A 15267-nucleotide genomic window follows, 5' to 3' on the forward strand; every position below is an offset into this window, starting at 1 on the left:
CCCCCCTCGCTGGGTCCCCAGCCCCCCCCCACTCACCAACTCCTCCGGGGAGGCGGCGCGCACGGCCTGGCGGAGGTGGCTCAGGAACCAGGCCAGGCGCACGTTGCGGGAGATGCGGTGGCCCTTGCGCATGAGCAGGAACACCTGCGCGGCCTCTTCTACCTGCAAGGGAGGCTGAGCCCTCAGAGAGCGCCCCAGCCCCGGGGGACGGCGCCAGAGGGTCCGGCTTGGGGACTGACCGCCCGACTGAAGAAGGAGCCGGCGCGGGGCCTGCTCCCCGAGCGAGAGCCCAGGGGTCCGGAGTGCCGAGGCCGCTCAGGCCGGACCCTGCAGCCCGCCGCCGAGCTCGGGCCTCCAGGCACCCTCTCCAGACCGTCCCCCCAGACCCTTACCTCGGCCGGTTCCGCCGCCATGGTTGTCAGATTCCGGCGGTGACCTCTGACCCGTCGCGACCCGGAAACGCTCGCCCGCCGCGCCGGAAACTTCTGTGCGAAGTCGCAGGGTTAGATGGCAGTGTTTCCGGAAGCGGAAGCTAGGAGGCGGTTCCCCGGGGACGTCCAATTGCTGTTGCCTTTTCTATTGACCGAGCCGACAAGATGCAGGTAAGGGCTGAACAGGGGGGCGCGGGGGGAGGCCTAGAGTCCAAGGCTACGGGGCGTGGAGGCGGGGAGGGCGCTGCATGGGGAGCCCGTGGAGGCCAGGCCCGACTTACGGCGCCGGAGCGGACTTGGGGGCCCCCTCCGGGCGCCGTTTGGGGTTAGTGCATGTGACAGTGAGCGGAGCAGCTGATTGGGCCCCGACGTGCGGACCCGTAAGGAAACTGAGGCCCTGGAAAGGCCGTGCTGGGGGCCGGCTGTCACCACAGTGGAACTCCCCAAAGATGTGCGAGGGAGGGTGAAGAATTGCGGGAGCTGGTGCTGGAACGCTGCGGGAGGTGGGGCTCGGGCTGGGGGGAGGGGGGCTGCGGGAAATGGGGCTGGGGGGAGGGGGGCTGCGGGAAATGGGGCTGGTGCTGGGGGGCTGCGGGAGGTGGCTCGGGCTGTGGGGGCTGCGGAAGGTGGAGCTCGGGCTGGGGGGGCTGCGGGAGGCGGAGCTCGGGCTGAGGGGGCTGCGGGAGACGGGACTCAGACTGGGGGGGCTGCGGGAGGCGGAGCTCGGGCTGGGGGGGCTGCGGGAGGCGGAGCTCGGGCTGGGGGGGCTGCGGGAGGCGGAGCTCGGGCTGGGGGGGCTGCGGGAGGCGGAGCTCGGGCTGGGGGGGCTGCGGGAGGCGGAGCTCGGGCTGGGAGGACTGCAGGAGGCGGGGCTCGAGATAGGAGGACTGCGGGAGCTGGTGCTGGTACTGGGGGGCTGCGGAAGTTGGGGCTCCGGTTAGGGGGCTGCAGGAGGTGGGGCTGGAAAGTTTGCCGGAGCTCGGAAGGAAGGCCTCGGAGACAGGAGATGCGTCACTGAGGCTGACCTGGACCTCTGGGTGAAGGCCCCCGTGAGGAGCCTGGAGAAGAAGGCCCGGGCCTCCCCTGTTGGGGTGTGAAGGGGGAGAGGCTCCACGGAGTGGCACTGATGGGAATCTCCATGGGGAGGACGGAGGAGCACCAGGGGTCCCCCCCTCCAGCTTATCAGCGCAGGAGCCCAGGGCGTTTTGTGCTTGGTCACTGGGGGGGGAGGGCAGGGATCTGCCACTGAGCAGGAGCCAGCCCGGTGGGGGAGGGACTCCAGGGTCAGGGGCAGTGGGCAGAGGTGGCTGCCCCCTCCAGGGGAGATAAGGAGGCTGGGGCAGGCCTTGGGAGGAATGAGGCGCTTGTGATAAGCTAACGGAAGGCAGGCCGGGGAGCAGCCCCAGTCTCCGGGTTGGCCCTCAGCCGAGGTGGGACGCTCTGCCCAGGCACCAGCCTCTCAGTGAGAGCGCCTGGCCAGCAAAGACAGGCAGGACGTGGAGCCCATCCCGCCTTTGGCCAAAGCCCCGTTTCTGCCCGGGGCACACGCCCTGCTCAAGGGTCCTCAGGGGCCCCTTTTATGCCAAAAGGCCTGAAGCGTGACCCCGGTGCAAGAGAGGCGGAGTCCTTTTAAGCCGGGGCAGCCAAGATCGGTCACATAAACTCCAAGTTGGGGGAGGGGGCAGAGACCCTTCTTCCCTTCTTGTGTCCGGCCTTTGTGCAGTGGTCCTCCCCAGGCTAGGGACTCTGGGCTCTGCTCTAGCACATGTCCATCAGGACACCAACAGTGTTCCAAAGGAGGGGCATCCTTCAGGGACGTTTCCTCTGCCCCCCAGGGATTTTCAGGCCCCTCTTTGGACACCAGGTGTCCCCTGGCTCTGAGTCCGGAGCTGCGTCAGGTGCGCCCCCAGCCACCTTAGGCTGACCAGCTGGTCCCTGTCTTTGCAGAGAGAAGAGAAGCAGCTGGAGGCCTCGGTGGACGCGCTGCTGAATCAGGTGGCGGATCTGAAAAGCTCCTTGGGAAGCTTCATTTGCAAGCTGGAGAACGAGTACGACCGGCTCACCTGGTACGGACAGGGGGACGGGCGGGCGGGTAGAACCAGCCCGGAGCCCAGCAGGAGGCAGGCGCGCCGCTGCTGAGCCCAGGGGAGCTCCTCAGTCACGTGGCTTGTCCCCAGCTGCCGGGCCTGGGACCCTCCAGCTGCCGAAGGTGTCGGGGCGACCGAGAGCGCCTCTGGTGCTGCTCGGGCTGCAGAGGGCTCGTGTCCAGACAAGGGGGTGTGGGATCGCGGAGTGCACGACCCCCGAACACGCCTTCCCCCTCGTTCCCATCCTCTTCTGAGCCTTCGTGTTTTGAGTGCTACGGGAAGGCTGGTCCCACTGGGTTTCCATGGACAAGTGGAGGCTTGCCTAGACCTCGAGGAGGGTTTTTGGAGATGGCTTGGCCCGGACAGGGCTTCTCTCCCAGGAGGCGGTGGCTGCGGGCCAGGCTCTCGATTGAGAGCCTTTTCTTTCCCTACGGCTGGGTCAGGAGGGCCCCGCCTCAGCCCCAGATTGCGCATCTATCTGGAGTGGGCCTCGAAGGGTCCTTGCAGTTCTGAATCCTAGGGCTACATCTGGAGTTCTGTCTGGAGGATTGTTGGGAGGCTCCTGCTTCCCTGAGGGTCCCAGGGGTCAGAGCCTGCCTTTTTAGACAGACCCCATTCCCTTCTCTACCCCAACTAGGCCCTCAGTTCTGGACAGCTTTGCTTTGCTCTCGGGGCAGCTGAATACCCTCAACAAGGTCCTCAAGCACGAGAAGACCCCATTGCTCCGGAACCAGGTTATCATTCCTCTGGTGCTGTCCCCAGACCGCGATGAGGAGCTCACGGTGAGAGGAGGGGACTGGGTAGAGGGACAGGGGTCTCAGCGGTCCAGCTCTGACCATGAGCAGCATGTCACCTCCAACTTCCATGCAGACTCCCCCTTCCCTGCCGCCAGCTTCTCTGGCCCCCCTTTCCCCACTCAGCTGGTGGCATTTGCCCTGGGGCCCTTTTTGAAAGCCAGCCTGGGGTGTGGATGGGCTAGGGGTCCAGGTGCCGCTTTCTAAGGAGACAGTCAATGCAGCGTGCCCTTTGTGCTTATGACAGAGGCAGACGGAGGGACGGGTTCCTGTCTTCAGTCATGAGGTGGTCCCTGACCACCTGAGAACCAAACCAGACCCAGAGGTGGAGGAGCAGGAGAAGCAGCTGACCACAGATGCAGCTCGCATCGGCACCGATGCTGCCCAGGTAACGACAGAACTTCTATGGAGGTGGGTTCCTGCTCTGGGGGGGTCCCAGGGAGCTACGGGGACAGTGTCAGACCTGGCCGGGCTCACCTCACTGCACCTGGATGTTTTATAGAAACAAATTCAGACCCTGAATAAAATGTGCTCAAACCTACTGGAGAAAATCAGCAAAGAAGAGCGAGAATCAGAAAGCGGAGGTAAGTGCTTCTCTTCTCTCTGCACAGACAGGGACCAGCAGGAACTGATCACCACGGGGGAGAAAGGGAGGGAACTGCTGTGACACGGAACGGGGAGGGGTAGATGGCATGGTGGGGGTGTGACAGCAAAGCCAGGAGACAAGGAAGGAAAAGGATAGGGATGGAGGAGAGTGGCCGTGGATTGATTGTGAAACCAAAGGGATGAGGGAAAGACCCTCGTGGGAGCAGCCCCAGGAGCCTGAGCTGCGGGGCTCTTCCCATATCAGAGTGGCTGAAGCTTCCTTGGGCTCTTGGACCCACTGCTCAGGTCCCTGTCTTCCTTTCCTAGGTCTCCGTCAGAATAAGCAGACCTTCAACCCCACAGACACCAACGCTCTGGTGGCTGCAGTTGCCTTTGGGAAGGGTCTGTCCAACTGGAGACCTCCTGGCAGCAGTGGCCCTGGTCAGCCAGGCCAGCCTGGGGCGGGGGCCCTCCTGTCCGGAGCATCGAGCATGCAGCAAGTTCAGATGACAGGCGCGCCCAGTCAGCAGCAGAGCACCCTGCTCAGTGGAGTGCAGATGGCACAAACTGGCCAACCAGGTAAGGTGCTGTGGGAGTGCCGCTCAGGAGCCTGGCCCGGAGGAGCCCAGGCAGCCTTCAGGAAAGCTTGGTCTTGGCGTTCAAGGCTCAGAGTTGGGAGCTCTGTGTTCAGTCTGGGCCCCAGCTTAGGGAGTAGATGCCCAGGAAGACAGGGAGTGCAGCTTGACCGCGTTTGGTTTTTAGCTGATGCTCTGGTCGTTTGATGGCTCATTCCTCTCTTTGCCCCGCTGCCCCATCTGACAAGGTCTCCTAAAACCCAGGAGGGCAACTACATGACAGCAGGGGTCGTGTTCTGTACCCAGAGTCCCCCAGGTCATGAGGACAGTGTGTGGGCCCCGGGGCTCAGAGTGGGGCTGGTTGTCACACTGAGGACACAGCTTTCTTGCCACCTTGTCATCCTGACTCAGCAGCATCGGCCCCACGGCTCAGCAGTGTTCTCTGACCTTCTTGGAACAAAAGTTTAGTGTGACCATGTCTTGGGGCTTGCTTGGGGACCCTAAGCCCACATCCTGTCACCGACAGCCTAGATGGGGACCTTTTCCTATAGTCATTCTCCATAGATTTGTCCCCGGAATGCACAGTTTGGGGCCTTTCTCTAGAGAGCCTTGGCTTTACATCTTGCCTAGCCAGCTATATGACCACGTGCCAGTCCCCTGTAAGATCTCGGGCTGCCTCAAGGACCTCAGGAGATCACCCTGTGTGGGTCCATGTTGCTGCTTAAGCTGCTGCTGCATTGGTCGGAGTGATTCCAAATTATTTTCTCAGCCTCTTCAGTAGTGAATTTGTGGGGGCCCCTTCCTTTATGAAAGATGTATTAGAAAGAGCCATGCTCCAGAGGAAGGTAGCTAGTGTGGGAGGGGCCTTGAGGCACAGCACAGGAGCTGGGAGGGGGCAGGACTGGAGAATTGGGCCGTCATGTGACACAGATAGAGGGTGGGACCAGGAGCACTGTGGAAGTTTAGGTTTGGCATCAGGAAAAACCTGCTAATTTCTAATGAAAACTGCCCCAGTGACCAGGGATGAGGGCAGGAGGTTGGTAAAATTCTTGGAGCTGTTCAAGCAGAGGCCAGCAAGCCCTTTTGAGGGAGATGTAAAAAGGGGTCTCCTTGTGGCTGTGGCCCAGATCAGAGGGATCTTCCAGCTCTCAAATTGTCTGGGAAACATATTGCCCCCTTTACTCGGCTTTCTTGTCTTGGGGGATAACTGGTGGTATGCAGCCCAGCTGCTTCGGACACCTGAAACATGCCCAGGAGACCTCCAGGGTCAGGGGTCAGGACCTCTGCCCCCAGGAGTCACCCATGGAGTAGTCTGGGCAGCATTGTAGTGTCAGAGAGAGGACTCTGGAACTTTGATAACTCTTGAGGCCGGCTCCTTGCTCACTGGGTTTTGCAGCCTTCGTGTGAATCATTGATGGAGCAAAGAGCCCAGGGAGGCCTGGCACCGGGGACTTGCTCAATTGACTTGCAGCCATTCACTGATTCTGGGTCAATCCCATGTTAGATCAGCAAGAGGCCCTTTGAGGCTTGGGGTCAGGAAAGCTGGAGCACTAACCTGGTCCCCATCATTCCAAGCTGGGTGAGCCTGGACAGGGCGCCTTTTCCATATTGGGCCTCTGTGTCCTCAGGTCCAAAATGTGTGCCCTCTGCCAATGGCCGGGGAGAGGAGAGGATCGGTGTGGGCTGGTCGGAAGCTCACCCGCTAACGAGGAGGCAGTGCCTGCAGGAGGTCCTGGGCAGGTCCTACAGAAAGGTGCCAGGAGCCTTCCGGTCCCAGGCAAAGCCCATGGACCCCTCACACTTTTGGGTTCCTCCCAGCTCCAGTCCAGGAGCCTGTACAGGAGGCCATTGCTCACCTGTATTTTCCACAGGATAATGAGGCACTTAGTCAAATGATTTGCTAAAATCTAGGTAACTATGTCTAGGGCCTTCTCTGTCCCACCACTTAAATATCCCTCTGAAAAAGGAAATGAGGTTCATCTGGCATGACCTGTTCTTGATTAGGGCAAGCCGGCTCTTCCTAATCCCCAATTCCTCTTGCAGATGCTCACTGTCTCCTTAGTGACTCTGTCTGGAATTTCTCCAGAAATCTGTCCAGTTCACTGGCCTCCCTGAGCTGTTCTCTTCCCTTTTTTGAAAATTAGGGCATTTGCCTTTTCTCATTCCTTCAGTATCTCTCTCCACGAGTATCACTGACAATCTCTCAGCAGTCACACCTGCCTGGTTTTTCAGGACTCGGCAATTTGGTGCAAGTGAGCTTGGTCACTTAAATTCATCCAAGGTGCCTCAGGATCTTCAATGTTGGCTTTTGTTGTTTAGAACTGGACAAACTCGGTATAAGTGGACGTTTCCATATTTAAAAAAGAGGAAAAGACTTGTCTGTGAAATCAAGACTGTTGTGTAAGGCTTTTGGTTTTTAAAATGCAACAAATTTACTGCGTGTGTTCCAAAGCTGGCCTTATCTGTTCTTTTCTATTCATTTTATAATATCTCATTGATGCCCTTTTCTTCTTTGGGGGAGTATCATTATTACTCAAAAGCTTCCTCCTCTTGTAACAAACTGAGTCAAGCAGAGCAGATCTTATCCGTTGGCTATTGTCTCCTTTATCTTGAATCAGAAGTGGGGCAGCAGGTTTCATCAACAGGCCTCTCTAATTGTGGTCAGTCATTATGTTGACCATAATATTTTGGTCTTTCAAAGTACTTTTTCTTGGAAATGTTGTCAAAACTGTGTAATTTTGTTCTTCCCATGCTGCTCCCTTCTCTCTGCATCCCTTCACAGTCAGCATGCATTTAGGTGTGCGAGGCATTGTGCTAAGCTCTGCAGGTAAAAAGAAAGGCAAAAACCAGTCTCTGCTTTCCAGAAACTCATGGGGCAGATAACAGAGATGACTGTGAACGTACAACCTGTATCCAGGGGAAATAGAATAAAGGCCATGGGAAGGGAGGGCACAAGCAGCTGGGGGCAGGGGAACGACAACTAGGAATGGTCTCTTATCGAAGGTGAGATTTGGTCTGAGTCTTGAAAGAGGCCAAGAGGTGGAAATGAGAAGGAAGAGCATTCCAGGCATGGGGCACAGCCCGGGCAAAGGCCTGGAGATGGGAGATGGAGTATTATGTTTGAGATCTAGCCAGGAGGCCATTCTAGCTGGATGTTGGATGATAAGAGTGTTAGAAGACTGGATGCATTTGGAGCTTTTTCTGGATCCATCCCTTTATCCTTTCTTATGGCACAATCTTTGTTCTCTCTCTAGACTGTTCTCAGGAGGTGGACACTTCCTTGTTTCTAGCTCTTTGCTGCCACAGATGGTTGCTATGAATGTTTGTCCATCGGCTCCTTTTCCACATACTTTGGTGTCCCTAGCTATGGGCTTGGGAGGGGGATCAATGAAACTGGTCTGGATGGATTTCACAGCCCCCTCTCCCCCACATATCTATGTGCTTATAGAATTTGCAAGAGCCCCTTTTCTGACTTTGCTTTTCTCATACCCCGGCTGTCTGGGTTTGGGCATCCCTGGCCCCGTTCACATTCTTGTGCTCTCCCCGGTGCCATTGTCTGCCCGCCTACTCCAGCCCCTCCCACATTCACCATTCAGGTCATACTGCAGGTCAGGCTGTGGAACCATCCCCGCTTTGGATGTTGCCAGCTGCATTTCTTCTTTGATCGTTGCTACTCATATCTTTTGCCCACTCACTTGCCAGGGACTGGCTCTTTTGTTTACATATTGGTGCCAATTCCCTGTTTCAGACATTTCCCAGTTGGCAGGCTCCCATCTTCTCCAACATCCCTGCGGCCTTGTGTCTGGCCCTTTTGAAATCTGGGCATCCCAGGCTGAAGCTGTGCCTGGGGCCCCGAGCCCCCTTCTCTGTCACCGACTGCTATGGACTGAGTGGAGTGGTCCCTGCTTTTTTTAGGTCACCTCCACAGTCCGCCACTCATTCCATCCTGCGGGCGTTCTGTGCACGGCACACCCCTGGGCAAGGTTATCAGCCCAGGCGAGAAGGCATGTTTTCTTTCTGCCCGTGATGGCGTGGCACCAGCTGTGGCGTTTTTCCCAGCAGCAGAGAAGAGCATGTCTTGCCTATTCATTCTCAGTGTCTTTCCTCTTCACTCACTTCACTTCAGACCAAGACACAAACCCAGCCTGAGGACGTGCGGCCGGGCAAATCCAGGAGGATAACTCCCAGAGCACTGCTGGAGCTGGGGTTCCTTCAGGCCAGGGCCTGAGAATCTGGGATCTGCCCAGTTCCTAGTTGTCCTGTGATAATCCCCCTCTCCCCCAAGGGCAGGGCCACAGGCCTCGGGGATTGACTGTAAGTGAGCCCTCCTGCCACAGGTGGTGGCTGGCAGCCAAGGACCAGCCCCTCCCTTGATAAGCTCATGCTGATACAGTTTCTGCTAGGAAAGATGGCCCAGCCAGCCTTGTGGTCTGTGTGTGAGGGTGTTGGAGATAATGTGGGAACGCATGAACCTTCTACCCCCTGGGCCTGCTCACCCCGCTGCTGCTTCTTCTCCCTTTAGGTAAAATGCCAAGTGGTATCAAAACAAACATCAAGTCGGCTTCGATGCACCCCTACCAGCGGTGAGTTGCCCGCCGGCCACAGACACTGCCCCTGCCTCTCCTGAATGCCTGAGCCTGCTTCTGAGGTGACAGCCCCTCGCCAGTTGGAGTCCTCACCAGCCAGACCTCATTCCAGGACCTTCCTCTCTTAAGTCACTTGACTCCTCAGGCCACACTCTGGCTCTGGGGAACAGCTGTGTCCAGCTTGGAAGCTAGCTTTGGCCCCACAAATCGACTCGGGGACCCTCAAGGTCTGTTCAGTTCTGGCCTTTGGGTCCCTTTCCCTTAAGGCTCTGGGGTTCTGAAGGCTTCCTTGGACAGAGGCAGTTGTTGCATCGCTAAGAAAGGGGTGGGAGCTCCCAATTTTAGTCTGGGGGTTGATGAAACAGGCCGGTGTGAGGAATAGTGCTGTCCCAGCATGGAAGAAAGAAAAGCTTCCTTTTCTGCTTGCTGGTGTGGGATCTGTGCCTGGGGAGGGAGAGGTCTAAGGGATCTTCCCCCACCTCTCCTTACCTACTCAGGAACAGTACTCCGTGGGGAGGCCACAGGTCCAGCTGCCAACTCTTTGTGTTTTCCCTTCACTTCTCCAAAGCCCTTCTGGGCAGGCAGCTGATATCACAGGAATCCCTTACTAGTCCCTCATGGATCCTCTGAATAAAAAAGGCTTTAAAGTGACTCCCAGGTCAGTGTTTTATTGTATTCAGCCTGGTCTCCATAGATCTCCACAAGGCCTAGAGTAATAATAATAATTATAATAGCATTACCAAGCTCTTCAAGCATCATTTCCCTTCATCTTCACAGATTTGGACAGTATCCACTTTTTTTTTTTAATATTTTAATAGTTTTTATTTACCAGATATATGCATGGGTAATTTTACAACATTGACAATTGCCAAACCTTTTGTTCTAATTTTTCCCCTCCTTTCTCCATCCCCCCCCTCCAGATGGCAGGTTGACCAATACATGTTAAATATGTTTTTTTTGTTTTTTTCCCCTGAGGCTGGGGTTAAATGACTTGCCCAGGGTCACACAGCTAGGAAGTGTTAAGTGTCAGATCAAATTTGAACTCGGGTCCTCCTGAATTCAAGGCTGGTGCTCTATCCACTGCACCACCTAGCTGTCCCTAAATATGTTAAAGTATAAATTAAATACAATATATGTATACATGTCCAAACAGTTGTTTTGCTGTACCAAAAGAATCAGACTTTGAAATAGTGTACAATTAGCCTGTGAAGGAAATCAGAAATTCAGGCAGACAAATAGAGGGATTGGGAATTCTATGTAGTGGTTCATAGTTGTCTCCCAGAGTTCTTTCATTGGGTGTAGCTAGTTCAATTCATTACTGCGCTATTGGAACTGATTTGGTTCATCTCATTGTTGAAAATGGCCACATCCATCAGAATTGATCATCATATAGTATTGTTGTTGAAGTAGTATCCATGTTTTTCAGATGGCAGACCTTGCCAGAGTCACAGAGCTAATAAGTGTCTTTCTGATTCCAGGTCCTGAGCTCTGTCCACTGCAGCACCTGGCTGCCTAGGCCAACCTACCAGCCGCCTTTGGGTTCTTAGCTTTCCTCTGGGCAGCCTGCAGCTTCTCTCCTGTCTTCCCTCCCAGCCATGGGCTTCCCAGCACAACTCTAGGCCCAGCTGAGCTCCCATACTCCCCTAGTTTTGGCATTTGCAAGCCTTTTCCAGCCCCTCATCCCAGCATTGTCCTGGGCAGTTTAGCCACTGCCTTCCCCCTCTCCCATTTGGAGAAATGTTTCTCCAGGTCTGGCAACCTTGGAGCCCTGCCCACTCCATCCACCTTCTGTTGTTGAGATGGGGGAAACACTCCCCAGAATGCTGTGAAGGATCTGAGATGGTCTCTACACTGGCCCTCCTCCAGGGCTCGCGGAGCTCCCAGGACACAATGAGGCCCTTCACCTTTCCTAGGCTTGGCTTATTCTTGTGAAATGGAAGGTTCCTGGCCCCTGGAGACCAGCCTCGGGGTGTCAGAACCCTTAAATGAAAAGGCTTAAGTTAGGTGAGCACGTGCTTCCGGGAACACAGCCCGCTATCTTTTTTTGTTTTTTTTCTGAGAAAGCAATTGGGGTTAAGTGACCCGGCCAGAGTCACATAGCTAAGAAGTGTTAAGTGTCTGAGCCAGAGATAACCTGCTGTCTTTTTTTTTTTTTTTTTTTTTTTTTTTTTTTTTTTATATATATAATTATAACTTTTTTTTTTTTGACAGAAGGCAAGTTTTTACCTGGGTAAAGTTTTTGCCTGGGTAAGTTTTTACAACATTATCCCTTCCTTGCACTCACTTCTGTTCTGAATTTTTCCCTTCCCTCCCCAGATGGTAGATAATCTTATACATGTTAAATATGTTATAGTATATCCTAGATACAATATATGTGTGCAGAACCGAATTTTTTTGTTGCACAGAAAGAATTGGATTCAGAAGGTAAAAATAACTTGGGAAGAAAAACAAAAGTACAAACAGTTACACTCATTTCCCAGTGTTCCTTCTCTAGCTGCAGCAGATTCTGTCCATCATTGATCAACTGGAGCTGAATTAGATCTTCTCTTTGTCAAAGATATCTATTTCCATCAGAATACATCCTCATACAGTATCGTTGTTGAAGTATATAATGATCTCCTGGTCCTGATCATTTCACTCACCATCAGTTTCTGTAAGTCTCTCCAAGCCTCTCTGAATTCATCCATTTCTTACAGAGGAATAATATTCCATAACATTCATATACCATAATTTACCCAACCATTCTCCAATTGATGGATATCCATTCGTTTTCCAGTTTCTAGCCACTACCAAAAGGGCTGCCACAAACATTTAACATGCTATTCTTTAAGAGAAGAAAGCATGGGGCGGCTAGGTAGTATAGTGGATGGAGCCCTAGCCCTGAAGTCAGGAAGACCTGAGTTCAAATTTAGCCTCAGACACTTAACACTTCCTGACTGTGTGACCCTGGGCAAGTCACTTAACCCCAATTGTCTCAGCAAAAAAGTAAATTTTAAAAAAGAAGAAGAGAAGAAATCACCCCCTCAGAAAGGTGCCTGCTAAAGAAAAACGCATGTCTGGCATCCTGGGCACTCCTAGGGCTATGCAGCCTCTAGGGGAGACACTGTGAAGATAAACTGGGGAGGTGCCCTGGCCCTTCAAGAGGGAGTCTTGTAGCCTTCCTTTTCCTGGAAGGGGCCAGAAAGCAGCCCTGGGGCAGAGATTAGGTTTCTCCTGGGGTCTTTGGGTGAGCTCAGGGCTGCTGCTTCCTGCATCCTCCCCAGGCCTGAGCTCTGTGAGCACCTGCCTCTGACTGTATCAGTGGGCACAGCTCCTATTACCCAAGCTTTCTAGCTTTCTCAGGGTTGCCCTATGTCCCAGCTTCCTCCCAAGCCCCAGATGCTGCCCTTACCTAGCTGGCTCACCCCCCTCCTCCTTCAGCCTGATAGGGTGGCTGCCAGGCCTTGGTCACAGAAGGGGCCTCCGCCCCGCCTCCGAAATGCTCCGCACCAGCTCCAGCCGGGCCCTTTGCCTGCCACCCCCACTGCCCCCTGGCAGCTGGAAACAAGCCCCCCATTGTGTAGCAGCCTGGCTGAGAACAATCCTCCATGGACAGTGACCTCTCTGTGCCTTGGAGGCAGCCGGGACCCGTGTGAGTCAAGGCCTCCAAACACCCACCCCAGGCACCAAGGAAAGCGGCTCCGGTCTCTGGGCCTTCTCTGCAGCATCGCTCTCCCCACTGGGCCTGGGGTCTGCTGCCCCCCACTCAGCTAAGCCTGGGGCTCCCAGCAGCAGTGCCCAGCAGGGATGTGGGTGTCAGGCCAGGCCAGCCGTGTGGGGGCTGCTGGGAGCAGCCTTCCCGGGATAGGAAGATTCTGCAGTGGTCCTGGGGGTGGGGGGCTTCAGTGCTTTCTAGTACCCTGAGACCCCGGGAGGTCCCAGCTGCCATTTTCTTCAGGGGCCACATCGGACTTCTCTGGCCTGGCTCACAGAGGCACAGTCATGGGCTTCTTTCAAGTTTGGCTGAGTGCTCATGGGCCCGCCTCCCCAATTGACCAAGCGAGCTCCGGTGAGAACGCCAGCAGCGCAGGCCACGCCAGTGGGAGGCAGAGGAGGGACGCTCCCGGGGCACATGGCAGTCCTCCCTGGAAGCTGCCCTGGAACGGTGGTCACGGGAGCCCCAGTTGCACGGCTCTGGCGCTGGATTCAGATTCCGCGGGCATTTCTCAAAGACCTGCTGAGGGCCTTGGAATCCAGCCACAGGAGAGCAGCTCCAAGGGCTGGAATGCAGCCAGCCTGGAAAAATGGGGAGGTTGGGGGCGGCGCCGGCATCCCAAGGGCTGCTTTGTGGAGGAGGGGTCACACCTGTTCTGCTTGGCCCCAGCACAGGAACAGTGGGAGAAAGTTAACAGGGCACAAAGGTAGGTACCAGAGGTTAGGAAAGACCTTGGCACCTCGATGGTTGCCCCAGACTGCTTTGGAAGATAGTGAGCTCCTCATCACTGGAGCTGTACAAGCAGAGGAGAGCCACACCAGGATCCCTTTCAACAAAAAGCCCACCGTGAAAAAAAAATGGCAGCTTGGATGCTGCTTTTGGAGCAGAGAGTGAGGAGAAAGGGAAATTGCTTTTCTTTCTTGGGGCATTTGTGTGCGATTAGAATGCTGGACCTGGAGCCAGAAAACCCAAGTTCAAATCCAGCCTTAGACACTAGCTGCGAGGTCCTGGGCAGACTCTGTGCGCCTCAGTTTCCTGTTAGAGATAATAGGAGCACTATAATACCAGCATTAGATAATACTAGCACCATCTCCCAGGGTAAAAGTACTGGGAATCGGGTGCCTAGAGAGGCTCAGAGTAAACATTAATGGTCACTTACTATTCAGTGAAATTTCAATGAATTCAATTCATAAGGGTCTCAAGAAGGCCTCCAAAATCCAGAGAGTGCTTTGAGGCAAAAGGTTAGAAAATCCTCAAGAATCATGGGAGACAACAGTCAATATACATCCAAGTGATTGTCTTCTAAGAACAGACCGTATCACTCCCCCTATTCAATAGGCTCCAATGAGCTCACCCCCAGAGTCAAAGATAAAAATCCCTGGTTTGGCATTCAAAGCCCTTCCTGACCAACCCCTCCACCCCCCCCCCCCCCGTCCCCTTTCCAGTTTCCTCAGCTCCTTCCACGCTCCTCGAGAGCTCTAGGCTGGCACGACGCCAGCCTTCTGGCACTCCACCGCCCCATTGGGGCACTTTTGCTGGCTCCAACACTCTCCCCTCATCATCTCTGCCTCCTGACTTCATTTAAGCCTCAGAATCCCACTCTGCAACAAGGCTTTCCCAATCTCCCTTAAGGCGAGGGCCTTCCCTCAGAGGTTGTACAACCTCCAATTGATCGGCCACTTCTTAGAGTACGCGAGTGTGAGGTCTGTGAGGATCTGGGATGCTCTCTGTGCCCAGGACACAGGAGGCATTTGTTATCCTTTGGACAATAACATGGAGGAGGCCGTGAAAGGCAAGGGTGTTGGGAGGAAGGGAGGACTGTGCAAAGTCACCAATGTCACATTTTCCTTCAGGGCCATCAGGGCCCACGGCTAGAGAGAGCAGCTGGACAGGGCCCCAACTTTTTCAGCTAAGGTCTGAATGTTCACTGACTGACTGGTTCAGGAGTAAGACATGAGAGAGGCCAAAGGCTTGGCAGTAACACAGGAGCCTCACGCCAATACAGAACAGACACTTTGACAAAAGAGCCAGGAAGTGCTGGACTTGGCCGAGTGTTGAATAAATCACACACACACACACACACACACACACAAATGAAATTTCCACTGTAGCAAGCTTCCCTTTGAACTTGTTCTCTCTCCCTTTTACTCATTCTTTTTAGGTAATCAGAGTTAAGAGACTCCCTTAGGATGACCACATTTGAATTCAGATCCTCCCAATTCTAAGGCTCTGAGGGGAAAGGGAATAAGTTCCAGTTTTAGTTGTGTTGAGTTCAAGATACTTATAACCCATCCTCTCGGGATGTCCAGTAGGCAGGCAGAGGAGGCGCCCCACTTTGTGGAGTTCACCTTAATGGAGGCAAGAGCATCTCTGGGAGAACACTTTGTTCCTGCTCTAGGAAGGCCCCTTGACCCTCACTGCTGTGCCAGAACGTAGCATCAGTGCGAATGTCCAAGGTGTTTACCCCTCTATGGAACCTGTAGTCCCTTTTCTGGTCAGATACAGCGGGACCTGT

The 15267-nt window shown here is 54.7% G+C and overlaps 2 protein-coding genes across 4 annotated transcripts in view; one reads left to right on the top strand and one right to left on the bottom strand.

The window, feature by feature from the left end:
• The window catches only part of SZT2 (SZT2 subunit of KICSTOR complex), a 66878-nt gene extending 66427 nt beyond the window's left edge, over positions 1 to 451 (bottom strand). For all 3 annotated transcript variants that reach the window (XM_074266182.1, XM_074266181.1, XM_074266179.1), the window contains exons 1-2: positions 393 to 451; positions 37 to 162 (exon numbers count right to left, since the gene is read on the bottom strand). In XM_074266182.1, the coding sequence (XP_074122283.1) occupies positions 37 to 162; positions 393 to 413 (147 nt within the window). In that variant the 5' untranslated portion in view covers positions 414 to 451. The remainder of the gene's footprint in view (positions 1 to 36; positions 163 to 392) is intronic.
• Positions 132 to 9709, top strand: MED8 (mediator complex subunit 8). Its single transcript, XM_074266185.1, has 7 exons — positions 132 to 602; positions 2379 to 2497; positions 3156 to 3300; positions 3560 to 3700; positions 3815 to 3896; positions 4225 to 4476; positions 8995 to 9709. The coding sequence occupies exons 1-7, from the start codon at positions 597 to 599 to the stop codon at positions 9057 to 9059; spliced, it is 810 nt and encodes a 269-aa protein (XP_074122286.1). The 5' UTR covers positions 132 to 596; the 3' UTR covers positions 9060 to 9709.
• The last annotated feature ends 5558 nt before the right edge of the window (positions 9710 to 15267 follow it).

This window comes from Sminthopsis crassicaudata, chromosome 4 (assembly GCF_048593235.1).
Source record: "Sminthopsis crassicaudata isolate SCR6 chromosome 4, ASM4859323v1, whole genome shotgun sequence".
In the NCBI taxonomy this organism is placed as follows: Eukaryota; Metazoa; Chordata; class Mammalia; order Dasyuromorphia; family Dasyuridae; genus Sminthopsis; species Sminthopsis crassicaudata.